The sequence below is a fragment of the Rana temporaria genome, chromosome 3 (assembly GCF_905171775.1).
Source record: "Rana temporaria chromosome 3, aRanTem1.1, whole genome shotgun sequence".
Classification (NCBI taxonomy): domain Eukaryota; kingdom Metazoa; phylum Chordata; class Amphibia; order Anura; family Ranidae; genus Rana; species Rana temporaria.
Window position 1 is genome coordinate 446,268,797 of NC_053491.1, and position 13,264 is coordinate 446,282,060.

Sequence of the window (13,264 nt, forward strand, 5' to 3'; positions counted from 1 at the left end):
TTTGTATAAAGAGAATTTAATACTCCGCTCCCAGAGCACTACAGTATGTGTTTTTTTGGGGGAAAAAGAGGGGGTATATTAGTGATACCCTGAAACTAGAGTGGCGTCATGCTTAGTATTGGTTTTTAGTGTAGTATTCTCAATGTTTTTGAGAGACTATGAAAAGACAAAATGTCCAGGGAGATAGAATGAGGCCGAGACACATACACAGACAACAAGGAGATCGGAGTGAGATGTACATATTGTTTGGGTCCCCAAATTCCAGAAACAATAAATAAATCCTCCACAATAAGGGTGCGGGCGACAGGAGGTTTTTGGAGGGGGGTAAAACCTGATCTGTCAGAGGGAGGTCATCTGTCTTGCTTGCCTCTGTAGTGTTCATGAAAACGGTGTTGTGGGTAACCACCCCGCATCCCAACCCCTCACTTCCCACTTGGAGGTTTGTATGGCTCCAGTAGAAGGTTAGAGAATGTGTTCACGTTTTCTGCTCCCCTAACTTCATGCGGGAGGAGAGGGAGCTTCACGATGTGGAAATCTTCATACAGGTCCTCCATCTTAGATTGAATTAGAGAATGTTACAGGTAGAGAGAGAATAAATGAGGAGAGGTAGAATGAAAGAAAAAAAAAAATGAGAGAAGAGACAAGAGTAAGGAAGACGCAATGTTCTGTCTGTGGTAACACCTTAAATTGATTTTGACTATAGAGATCCAAACGATTAATTTATTTCATTTTTTTCCCCCCATTCTGTTGCATTATATATATATATATAAAAAAATAAAAAGGGCAACAGGGCGGCAATTTTTTTTTATATTTATATTAGGGATGTCCCGATACCGATATCAGTACCGATACCGAGCATTTCCCGAGTACTTGTACTCGGGGGAAATGCTCCGATGCTTCACCCGATACCTGTACAGTCAGGTGGTGGGGGGAGTTACAAGTCTTCTCAGTGTTGTCTTTTCCCCTGTGCCATCTTCTCGTCCCCCTCCATGCTGTGCTTCCCCTCGCCATCTTCTCTCCCCCTCCGTGCTGTGCTCTCCCCCGTGCCATCTTCTCGCCCCCCGTGCCGCCTTCTGTCCAACTCCGTGCTGTGCTCTCCCCTGTGCCATCTTCTCTCCCCCTGCCATCTTCTGTCCCCCTTCGTGCTTTGCTCCCCCCGTGCCATCTCCTCTCCCCTTGTGCCGTCTTCTGTCCCCCTCCGTGCTGTGCTCTCCCCCCCATGCCGTCTTCTCCCCCCTCAATCTGTCAGGAAGGAGAGCAGAGGTAGGAGCCACTAAACCCGGCTCCTACCTTTTCCGAATGAACCTGTGATTACAATGCTTAAATTTATGAATGGAGAGGAGCTTTCTCCATTCATTTCAGCTGAGGCTGCAGAGAAAGGGACTGGGGAATCTGTGTCCTTAGTCCCTTCCTCTGTCTCAAAGGGGAGATGTCAGAGGTCTATTAAGACCCACGATATCTCACCAAAGCCCCCCCAACAGGGCTGATTTAAAAAAAAAAAAAAAATTGCAATAAATAAATTTAAAAAATAAAATGTGAATAATAAATAAAGAAAAAAAAAAAAAAAAAACAACACACACAGACAATCCACTACAACCCCCCCCCCCCCCCTAAAAATAAATAAATAAAAAATCACTATATAAAAAAAAAAAAAAAGCCACGGTCACATGACATTAAAAACAAGTATCGGTAAGTACTTGAAAAAAAGTATCGGTACTTGTACTCGGTCTCAAAAAAGTGGTATCGGGACAACCCTAATTATATATATATATATACACACATATATATATACACATATATATATATATATATATATATATATATATATATATATACACACACACACACACACACACACACACATATATATATATATATATATATATATATATATATATATATATATATATATATATATATATATATATATATATATACACACACATATACATATACACACACACACACACACACACACACACACACACACACACACACACACACACACATAATTATTTTTTGCCGGTCTGTTGCATTTTATATAATATATGCAACAGAACAGAAAAAAATTATTATATATATATATAATTTTTAATCTCATAATATGCATAGATGCCCATCGGGTGTATCACTTTACGTTCTGATGACCGGATTCCCTTCTGTGTGTGTGGGCTGCACGGTCCAGTCACTTGTTTTGATTGGTAGATAACTCCTACATATACAGGGGAATCGCTGGTATGGCATTAGCTATGATTAAGCACCCATTTGTGGCATGAAACATGAAAGTTTTGCCATGTCTTGTTCCTCTGGGATTGATGCAACAAATCGCATGCCACATCGGCGGCTATTACTGACAATAGCACTGTCCGAATTAGTGCGACACAGACTTTGCGGCGCCATAGTGGTTCCCAAAAGTCGTTTCTGTACTACTTTTGGCGACTTCAGGGGTAATTTGAATAGACATCTGTGCATGAACCCGAACAGATGTCTGTGAAATCGCCCCCGAAGTCAGGCTGCATTGCCGGTGATCTGCCGAGCTAGTTCCGGCTATCGTGAAAGTTCCTGCGCAGGCGCAATGTGATCTGCCGAGATGGGTCCGGCTAATGGGAAAGTTCCTTCAAGGACTGCGCAGGCGCAAGCTTGCCGACGGAAATCTCTGAACCGCGGCCGGCATCCAGGGCGACGTGGATTTCGAGGTAAGTGGCCAGTCGGCCTCACGTGCTCGCTCCGCCTTCTGGCTCTTTTTTTAACATCCTCCAATCCACGGGGATGTTAAAGAATGAGCCTGGATGCCGGGCGAGGTTCGGAGATTTACGTCGGCAAGTTTGCGCCTGCGCAGTCCTTGAAGGAACATCCCCGTTAGGGGAACCTTAAGGACAAGTCACCGGTTTGAAATCATTCAGTTTACTCCCATGTACAAGTTAAAGCTGAACTCACACAATTTCAAACCCGCATCAGTGTGAACCTGGTCTAAAAGTCAGCAGCTACAAATAAACGCAAACTTATCTGTCCAAGGATCCAGCTTTGTCCTCTGGGACCTGTGATGTGTCCCAAAAGCCTAGGGGGGAGGGTCCAACTTTTGCTCAGATCGCAGTAGCAATCTGACCAGAAATAGGAGCGGGTACCTGTCAAAACTAGGTACAAGCACCCTCCGAAAAATGCCAAATGTGGCAGAGGATGTAAAAAAGTGGAACTTCTCCTTTTGAGTGAAGTTGCGCTATAATAAAAATCTGCACACATTGGTGTATTTTACATATAGGTTTAAATACACGGTGGCACAGAATGCCGATTAGCCTCACCCACTTTTAATCCTTTTACCCCTTACCCCCCACCTTTCACGCAACTGCAAATTATACGTTCTTCCCCCCCAAATACCCTTTTGGGAGAACTTCCCTGAAAAAAAATATTTTTTCACCAAAATTAGCATGATCATCTCAATGGTGCCCGAGGCCTTCTGGGATTCTCTTGCCAGAAATCTCAGGAGGCCTCACGGTGATGTACAGCACATACACTGCATCATGCCATCAGTAGGCTGGCTGCAACTACCAGGAAGACACAGCCAGCTCCTAGCGCAGTAGTCCCCAACCCTGTCCTCAGGGCCCACTAACAGGCCAGGTTTGCTAAATAACTGAAATACATCACAGGTGATATCATTTGCTGCTCAGTGATTGCAGGAACCTAGTCTGCATCTCCCCAAGGTAATACATAAAACCTGCCCTAAGCACAGAGTTGATGACCACTGTCCTAGAGCAGCGGTCATCAACCCTGTCCTCAGGGCCCACTAACAGGCCAGGTTTTATGTATTACCTTGGGGAGATGCAGACTAGAATACTGCAATCACTGAGCAGAAAATGATATCCCCTGTGATGTATTTCAGTTATCTTGCAAACCTGGCCTGTTAGTGGGCCCTGAGGACAGGAGTTGATGACCACTGATCTAGAGGACACAAGAGTGGCCTGGGTGAGCAGCAGCAAAACGGTGGGTTAGAACTCGATTCGCTGGGTGTCAACGCAAGTTTATGAAAAACTTCCCCCACATGGTGCGGATGAAGCCTTAGGCTGGGTTCACACTACTGCAAATTGGATGCAGGTTTCTCCACATCCAATTCGCAATAGCAGGAGGTTGTGACTGGCTCTCTATGGGGCCGATTCACACCGTTTCTCAGCAGCTCCGGTGCGTATAGCACAGGGGTCCTGCGTGTCTTTTGGTCCGTTTCGGGTCCAAATTAAATCGGACCTGAAGCGGACCAAAAGACACGCACTGGACTCCTGCTGTGAGCCACTGAGATCTACAGGGTGAGTAGAAGTGAGCAGCTTTAGTAGAAGTTTCTTTTAATACCAGGAAGGTCCTTCACCCTAATAACTTTACGCCTCATTTATGCAAATCATCGGCACCTTCTGATTTTTCCTATGTAAAAAAAATAGGATTTTTGTACTCACCGTAAAATCAATTTCTCTTTCGTTCATAGACGGACACAGCCTTCATTGACCTTAGGGTTATGCTTCTTCCTACCAGGAGATTTTCTCCTGGTAGGAAGAAGCATAACCCTAAGGTCAATGAAGGCTGTGTCCGTCTATGAACGAAAGAGAAATATGTACGTCCAATACCAGGATACTCCACCCATTTTCAGAGAAATGTAAGGTTTCTCTACCCCCCCCCCATTTTTATCTTGGAAGCTCCACCCACTCTTCAATTTAGAATGCTCATCCAATCTACCTTTTAATACCAGACAGTTCCAACACCTTTCCTATTATTACCAGCAAATTCCACACTTTGGCCAATTAATGGTTAAGGTCTTAACCCTTCCTTACCCTGTAGGCCGCTCCCTGCTGCACACACACACTTCCCCAATTATTACCAAGCCGCACTCCCCTCCCTTCAACTATAATAAAATAGATTTCCCTCTTACTACCCCCCCAATCGTCATTAGCATACCTGGTCTAGGTATTTTGACTGGATCTTGTGTCGGGCTTCACACATCCTGCATGGCTTCTCAGGTTCAGGAAACACCAGCTGGTTCACTATGATGTTATGAGTGTCTATTTTACATTTCGCCAACTCCTGGATCAATCGCTCGGTCTCATACAGGGACAGGAACTCAGCAATACAAACGCAGATAAACGTCGTCTGCTCCTGTATGGAGGGACATCATACCAGCTCGGTCAGCAATATTATTATTTATCAATGTGTATAGCAATAGAGGTAAATAAATAAAACCTTAACAAAGTTCAAATTGTATTATGTTAAAAAAAATAATGTACATTTAGGGCCAGATCCACGTAGCGCGGCGTAATTTTAGGCAGGCGTAGCGTATCATAGTTACGCTACGCCGCCGCTACTTTGAGAGGCAAGTGCTGTATTCACAAAGCACTTGCCTCTAAAGTTACGGTGGCGTAGCGTAAATCTCCCGGCGTAAGGGCGCGGAATTCAAATGATGAACAGGGGGGCGTGTTTTATGTAAAATAAGCTTGACCCCACGTAAATGACGCTTTTTTCGTACGGCGCGTGCTCAGTATCAAGTCGAATTTTCAAATTAAATTACGCCCGCTCAATGCCTAGACGACGTGAACGTAATTTACACAAAGCCCTATTCGCGAACATTTTACGCAAACGACGGAAAATTCGACGCTGGCCCGACGTCCATACTTAACATTGCGTATGCCTCATAGAGCAGGGGTAATGTTATGCCGAAAAAAGGCTTACGTAAACGACGTAAAAAAATGCGTCGGCGCACGTACATTTGTGGATTGGCGTATCTAGCTAATTTGCATACTCGACGCGGAAATCAACGGAAGCGCCACCTAGCGGCCAGCGTAAATATGCACCTTAGATCCAACGGCGTACCAAGACGTACGTCAGTCGGATCTAGCCCAGCTTCAGGCATTACTTGTTTTGTGGATACAAAACAAAGATACGCCGGAGCAACCTAGAGGTTACGCGGCGTATCAATAGATACGCCGACGTAACTTCTTCGTGGATCTGGGCCTTAGTGTTTAGCTTTTTCCCAAACATTAAAAATGGAACGTGTACAATACTGTATTTATGTCCATTTAACATTATATCCAAATAAAGGCCCTCAAAATTTTACTAAAATGTAGTGTCATCTAATACAATGTGTATGTACATACAGTGAGGGGGTGAAAAGGGTATTTAACCACTTCATTACTGGGCACTTAAACCCCCTTCCTGCCCAGACCAATTTTCAGCGCTGACGCATTTTGAATGACAATTGTGTCATAAAACACTGTACCCAAATTATATTTTTATCATTTTTTTCCCACAAATAGAGCTTTCTTTTGGTGGCATTTTATCATCTCTGCGATTTTTATTTTTTGCGCTATAAACAAAAAAAAAAAAAAAAAAAAGACAGAACATTTTGAATAAAAAAACACAATATTTTTTACTTTTTGTTATGATAATATCCCATTTTTTTTTTTTTTTTAAATGTCCTCGGTTTAGGCCGATACATATTCTTCTACATTTTTTTGTTAAAAAAAAAAAATAAGCGTAAATTGATTGGTTTGCGCAAAAGTTATAGCGCCTACAAAATAGATTTTTACGACTTATTTTTTACTAGTAATGGCGGCGATCTGGGATTTTTTTGTCAGGCCTGCGATATTGCGGCGGACATATCAGACACTTTTGACACAATTTTGGCACCATTCACATTTATACAGCGATCAGTGCTATAAAAATGCACTAATTACTGTATACAAGTGACTGGCAGGGAAGGGGTTAACACTAGGGGGTGAGGAAGGGGTTACATGTATTCCCTGGGTGTGTTCTAACTGTGTGTGGAGGGGGAACGACTGGCGGAGGTGACCGATGCTGTGTCCCTATGTACAAGGGACACCGCATCGGTCTCCTCTCCTCTGACAGCACGTGGAGCTCTGTGTTTACACACAGAGCTCCATGTCCCTGCTGTCACCGCCGATTGCGGGTATCCGGCGGACATCGCGGCCGCCATGCATGCGCATCGGCATCTCAGCGATGCGCCGGGCACAGTGTGGGGAATGCACATAAAAGGACGTCCAGGGACATCCACCCGGCAGTTGAGAGCCGCGCTGTGGACGTCTTTCGTCTATAGCGCGGCTCTCAAGTGGTTAATCCTCTGCCGATTTTGTATGTTTGCCCGCTGACAAAGAAATGAACAGTCTATAATTTTAATGGTAGGTTTATTTTAAACAATGAGAGACAGGACAAAAATATGTTTTGGAACTTCATTTCCCATAATGCTCATCTACACTGCAGAATGCACGAGTATCATGGGAAATGTAGTTCCAGAACATCCGGGGGTGCCAAGGTTCACCATCACTGTTTTCACATACCGGCAACTATGTTCATAGAGACGCACTGGATCCGATAACCTTCATACAGGGAGCCCCCCGGGTTACAAACAAGATCTGTTCTGTAGGTTTGTACTTAAGCTGATGTTGTATGCAAGTTGTAACAGGTAATATTTTTTAGGTGTGATGCCGCGTACACAACTGTTTTTCATGACGAGAATATTATAATTTTTTTTTTAAATTGGTCATTAACTGCTTGCCGACTAGCCGCCAGTTATACGGCGGCAGGTCAGCTCTGCTGGGCGAGATCACGTAGCTATACGTCATCTCGCCAAGCAGCCAATAGGGGCCCTCAACTCCCGTGCGCGATCGCCGCCGGGCACCCGCGATCGCTCGTTACAGAACCGGGTGCTGTGTGTGTAAACACACAGCTCCCGGTCCTGTCAGGGGAGAAATGCCTGACCGTCTGTTCATACAATGTATGAACAGCGATCAGTCATTTCCCCTAGTGAGGCCACCCCCCCTACAGTTAGAACACACCCAGGGAACATACTTAACTCCGCCCCCAGTGTTAACCCCTTCCTTGCCAGTGGCATTTTTATAGTAATCCAATGCATTTTTATAGCACTGATCGCTATAAAAATGCCAATGGTCCCAAAAATGTGTCAAAGGTGTCCGCCATAATGTCGCAGTACCGAAAAAAAAAAAAATTATTAATAAAAATGCCATAAAACTACCCCCTATTTTATAAACACTATAACTTTTGCGCAAACCAACCAATAAACGCTTATTGTGATTTTTTTTTTTTTACGAAAAATATGTATCGGCCTAAACTGGAGGAAAAAAAATAGCTTTTTTATATTTTTTGGGGGATATTTATTAAAGCAAAAAAAAAAAAAAATATTTTTTTTCAAAATTGTCGCTCTATTTTTGTTTATAGCGCAAAAACTAAAAACCACAGAGGTGATCAAATACCACCAAAAAAAAGATGCCAATTTTCAGTTAAAGACGCAATTGTCAGTTAAAGCGACGCAGTGCCGAATCGCAAAAAGTGCTCTGGTCTTTGACCAGCAATATGGTCCGGGGCTGAAGTGGTTAAAAATGATCATGTGTATGTATCAGAGCATTTTTCTCAACGTGAAAAATGGGCATTAAAAAATTTACAACATGCTCTAATTTTTCTCGTCGTGAAAAACGTGTACGCTTTAACGATGGCAAAAAACGCACATGCTCAGAAGCAGATTATGAGACGGGAGCACTCGTTCTGGTAAAACTAGTGTTTGTAATGGAGATAGCACATTCGTCACGCTGTAACAGACTGAAAAGCACGAAGACTGAAAAGCGCGAATCGTCTCTCACCAAACTTTTACCAACACGAAATCAGCAAAAGCAGGTGGCGCCATCCGAATGAAACTTCCCCTTTATAGTGCCGTCATACGTGTTGTACGTCACCGTTTTTTGTCCCCCCATGATCGTGTGTATGCAAGGCAGGCTTGACAAGAATCACGTAGAGAAAAACTTTGTTTTTTTCCATGACATTAAAAACGGTTGTGTGTACGCGGCATAACTCCAGCTAAAAAAATATTTTTTACGTTTTTTTGGATAGCATAGGGAAGGGTTAACACCCCTGTAACGTTTGTTTTGCCGTCTGTGCCCCTGTTCAGAAGATTTCACCTCACTTTCTGTCTCTGTGACAATTGTATTTTGAACATTTTGGGTTGTTGTGGAAACAAGGATTGGTGATAAAGCTTCAGCCGAGACACCCTTTTCCCATCATTACTCTGAGGCCCCGTACACACGACCGAACATGTCCGCTGAAACTGGTCCGCAGACCAGTTTCAGCGGACATGTTCGGTCGTCTGTACGTCCGACCGGGCAATTTTCTGGCAGAACGGACAGGTTTCCAGCAGACAAATGTTTCTTAGCATGCTAAGAAACATGTCCGCTGTAAGCCTGTCCGTCGGACATGTTCGGTCGTCTGTACAGACTCACCGGACATGTCCGCTTGGCCGAAAGCCCTCGCATGCGTCAAAGTGATTCGACGCATGCGTGGGAGCATTGACCTTCCAGGGTCGCGCACGTCACCGCGTATCCTGTACGCAGGGATTTTGGTTTGATGGTGTGTACAACCATCAGACCAAAATCCGGCAGCGGACATGTCCGATGAAAACGATCCGGCGGACCGTTTTCATCCGACAGTCCGTCCGTGTGTACGGGGCCTTACAGGAGTGAATTTCCCTTCCTAGGGGGAGATTTCCTCTCCCTTCATTTGTAAGTAAGTATTAGTTGTAGGTAGGTCGGTCGGTCGGATGTATGTATGTATGTATGTATGTATGCAACTCGGGGACTGCCTGTACTGTATTTTGGAACTGGATTTGTTGAGCAGCTCATCTTCTACTTGTCCTTACTGAAATTTTATAAAGATTTAAAAAAAAAAAAAAAAAAAAAAACACAAAACACACACACACAGCGGTACATATTTGCTGAAGATAATTAAGAACACTTTAAAGTAGAAGCCCACCCTAAAACTAAAATCCCTGCACCTACAGATGGCCACGATCTAACACTAACCTATCTAGCCCTGTAAAGAAGAAATCAGTATACATACCTTTTTTGCAGCCAATCCAACCCGATCCCACACTGAGCTGGCAGCTGCGGCTTCGCTGTATGGGCAGGTGCAGAGGACACGTCTGACAACGGAAGCGCCATAGTAACTCTACGGGCGACATCACTCCCCATTTATTTCACAGCCGTTGTCAGCGGTTTCCTCTGCAGAGCTTCCACCGCTGGAGATCAGGTCGAAACGGCTTCAGGAAAAGTTATGTATACTGATTTCTACTTTACAGGGCTAGATAGGTTAGTGTTAGATCATGGATAGCTGTATATGCAAGGATTTTAGTTTTAGGGTGGACTTACACTTTAAAGCGGGGGTTCACCCTAAAAACGATTTTCTAACATTACATCCAGCTCACTCTCTACATTCATAGTATGCCGGGTTTTTTTTTCTGTACATACCTCGTACAGCTATTTTCTTCCCCTGCTTCCGGGTCGGGACTCCCGCGGGAGTGGGCGTTCCCATCCAGCAGGTGATTGACGTGATGACAAAAACTACCTCACCCCGTCGCATAAGGAGCGTCACGTTTTGCCGAAAGAAGCCGAACGGCGAGTCGGCGCCTGCGCACCAACGTTTGGCTTCTTTCGGCAACTCGTGACGCTCCTTATGCGACGGGGGGAGGTAGTTTTTGTCATCACGTCAATCACCTGCTGGATAGAAATGCCCACCCCCTGCGGGAGTCCCGACCCGGAAGCCGGGGAAGAAAATAGCTGTACGAGGTATGTACAGAAAAAAAAAAAAAAAAACGGCATACTGTCAATGTAGAGAGTGAGCTGGATGTAATGTTAGAAAATCGTTTTTAGGGTGAACCCCCGCTTTAACCCATGACCTCAATCATAGCCACTGCTACAGATCTCACCGGGTCTTTGAACTGTTCGCTGACTGATCGGATGACGGGGAGAGTCTCTTCCAACTTGGAAGCAAGCTGGTCGGCGTTCATGTCCCCAAGTCCCAGCATGTTGCACATCTGAAGAGCAGAAAGACACAGAAGGAGAATGAAAAGAAAAACAAGTGGAATGTTGTGATTAAAGTGAAACATTATTGGTCCCAAGTCAATTTCATTTTGCTTTGGAAACTTCAAAGCCCAAATTTCTGAAAAAAAAAATCTTTCATTAGTAACAAAAAAATCTTGAACATTAAAAACACAAAAAAACATGACTTAGGGCTCTTTCACACGGGCGGCCCGTTCAGGTCTGCATGCCAGTTTTTTAGGCGGATCTGAACGGGCGCTCCGTGCTCCTCTATGGAGCCGCGGATGTCAGCGGTGACATGCCCGCTGACATCCGATCCGCCAAAGTGTGACGGAGAAAAAACCTACTTTTCCATCCGTCTGGCGGATCGGATGAACACGGACAGACGATCCCCCATCCCTGCACAGTGTGCAGGGACCGCCCTGTCATCCGCCGGCGCAGCGCGGATCAACGGAGCGATCCCCGCTGAGCAAGCGGAGGTTCACGGGGCAGATTATTACTGATCCGCCCAATGTGAAAGGGGCCAAAGTTTGCATGACCACTACCATTCCTCATTGTGTAACAGCTGCACAGTTTTGAACCAGGGAAAATAAAGAATTCTCAGCACATAGAATACAAGAAGAGCTTACCCTTCTGTGTTTTAGGCCGCTTTCACACTAGGGAGGCGTCGGCAGTAAAGCGTTGCTATTTTTAGCGGCGATTTACCGTCATTTTTGCGGAGGTATTTGGCCGCACTTTTAACCGCCGCTAGTGGCCGAAAAAGGGTTAAAACCACCCGACTTGTGAATGGGCGGCTGCTCTCTGGGATTACACACAGTTCCCAGAAAGCAGCGCGCCCCATTCACTAGAAGAAGATAGTCCGCGGTTACGGAAGAGGCAGATTACAGACTTCCGCATAGCAACAGGTATTTCGGGTGAGTACAAGAAAAAAATTTTTTTTATATATATATATATATATATATATATATATATATATATATATATATATATATATATATATATATATATATATATATATATTTCTTTGTGGAACTCCACTTTAATGTAACCATTAGTCAGATCTGGTGAAGAGGGTAAGCATATGCTCATTTCTTGCGACAGAGTAGAGTACTGTGATTTAGAGCAGTATTGAATTTAAAGCGGTCCTCCACCCTAAAGTGGAGTCCCGCTGATCGGAACCCTCCCCCCCTCCGGTGTCACTTTTGACACCTTTCAGGGGGGAGGGGGGTGCAGACACCTGTCTAAAGACAGGTATTTGCACCCACTTCCGGCCACACGATACGGGCGAAAGACGGGCATTCCGTCACATCCCGTCTGTCGCCCGTTGTGTGCTGGGAACACTCGGCTCCCAGCACACAGCGTGTGAGCCAATCGGCGGGCGCAGCGCGACTCGCGCATGCGCCGTAGGGAACCGGGCAGTGAAGCCGCAGCGCTTCACTTCCTGGTTCCCTCAGCGTGGATGGCGGGGGGAGCAGCAGAGTGACGAGCGATCGCTCGTGCTCTGCTGCGATCGGCGCTGGACTCCAGGACAGGTAAGTGTCCTATTATTAAAAGTCAGCAGCTGCAGTATTTGTAGCTGCTGACTTTTAATATTTTGTTCCCATGGCACATCCGCTTTAATCATTGAAAAACAACTGACAGGCTGCTCTGTACCGAGATGAAGTGAATCCTGTGTGCATATGCAGGAGTAATGTCATCACGGGCCTGGCCAATCAATCGTCCGGAGCGATTGAACCTGAAAGGAAAACCAGGCGAAGATAGAAGCACCCGGGACCAGCTGCAGCAGTGACAGCACAGCTGGAGGGCTGGTATGACAGGTCAGTCTGCCATGATGTGTTAATATATGGTAAGGAATAAACCTCCTGTGGGCCCATTAAGAAAAAATAAAAATTAACAGAGTTTAATACCGCTTTATTTAATATAGCCTAGTGAATAGAGAGGGGGTCTCACCTGGGAAATGAAGGGGCTGATCTGGTTTTTAATCTGCATCAACCTTCCCAGACCTCGCTCCACAATGGTTGGAAAGTTGAGGAGTCGTAACGTGTGCCCTGTAGGAGCCGTGTCAAAGACCACTACTGAGAAATTCATTCCTTTTACCAGCCTGAGAGGAACAGAGGAAACAGTATTTGTCACAAACCCACATAATGGACAGTAAAACCAAATTAATAAAAGAGGGGGCAGCATGCCTATTACACAGTGGGTGGAAAAAAAAAAAAAAAAAAGACATCCTGACTTCACTTGCTGCATTCTTGATTCAGGTTTTTGTATTGAAGCCCATTTCCCTCTGGACACCTAGAGTCTAATCTAGCTAGGACACGGACTTCCAATTCAAGATTAACAACCAGAATACAAATATCCACTGGCTTCCTGAGGATGCACAATGCGTGCAAAAC

General features: G+C 44.9%; 1 protein-coding gene across 1 annotated transcript in view; it reads right to left on the reverse strand.

Annotated features, from left to right (window-relative positions):
- GET3 (guided entry of tail-anchored proteins factor 3, ATPase) overlaps nucleotides 1–13,264 on the reverse strand; it is a 25,662-nt gene continuing 12,398 nt past the window's right edge. The window contains exons 4-7 of the mRNA XM_040346555.1: nucleotides 12,822–12,972; nucleotides 10,760–10,867; nucleotides 4,936–5,133; nucleotides 1–554 (exon numbers count right to left, since the gene is read on the reverse strand). Of these exons, the coding sequence (XP_040202489.1) occupies nucleotides 423–554; nucleotides 4,936–5,133; nucleotides 10,760–10,867; nucleotides 12,822–12,972 (589 nt within the window). The 3' untranslated portion in view covers nucleotides 1–422. The remainder of the gene's footprint in view (nucleotides 555–4,935; nucleotides 5,134–10,759; nucleotides 10,868–12,821; nucleotides 12,973–13,264) is intronic.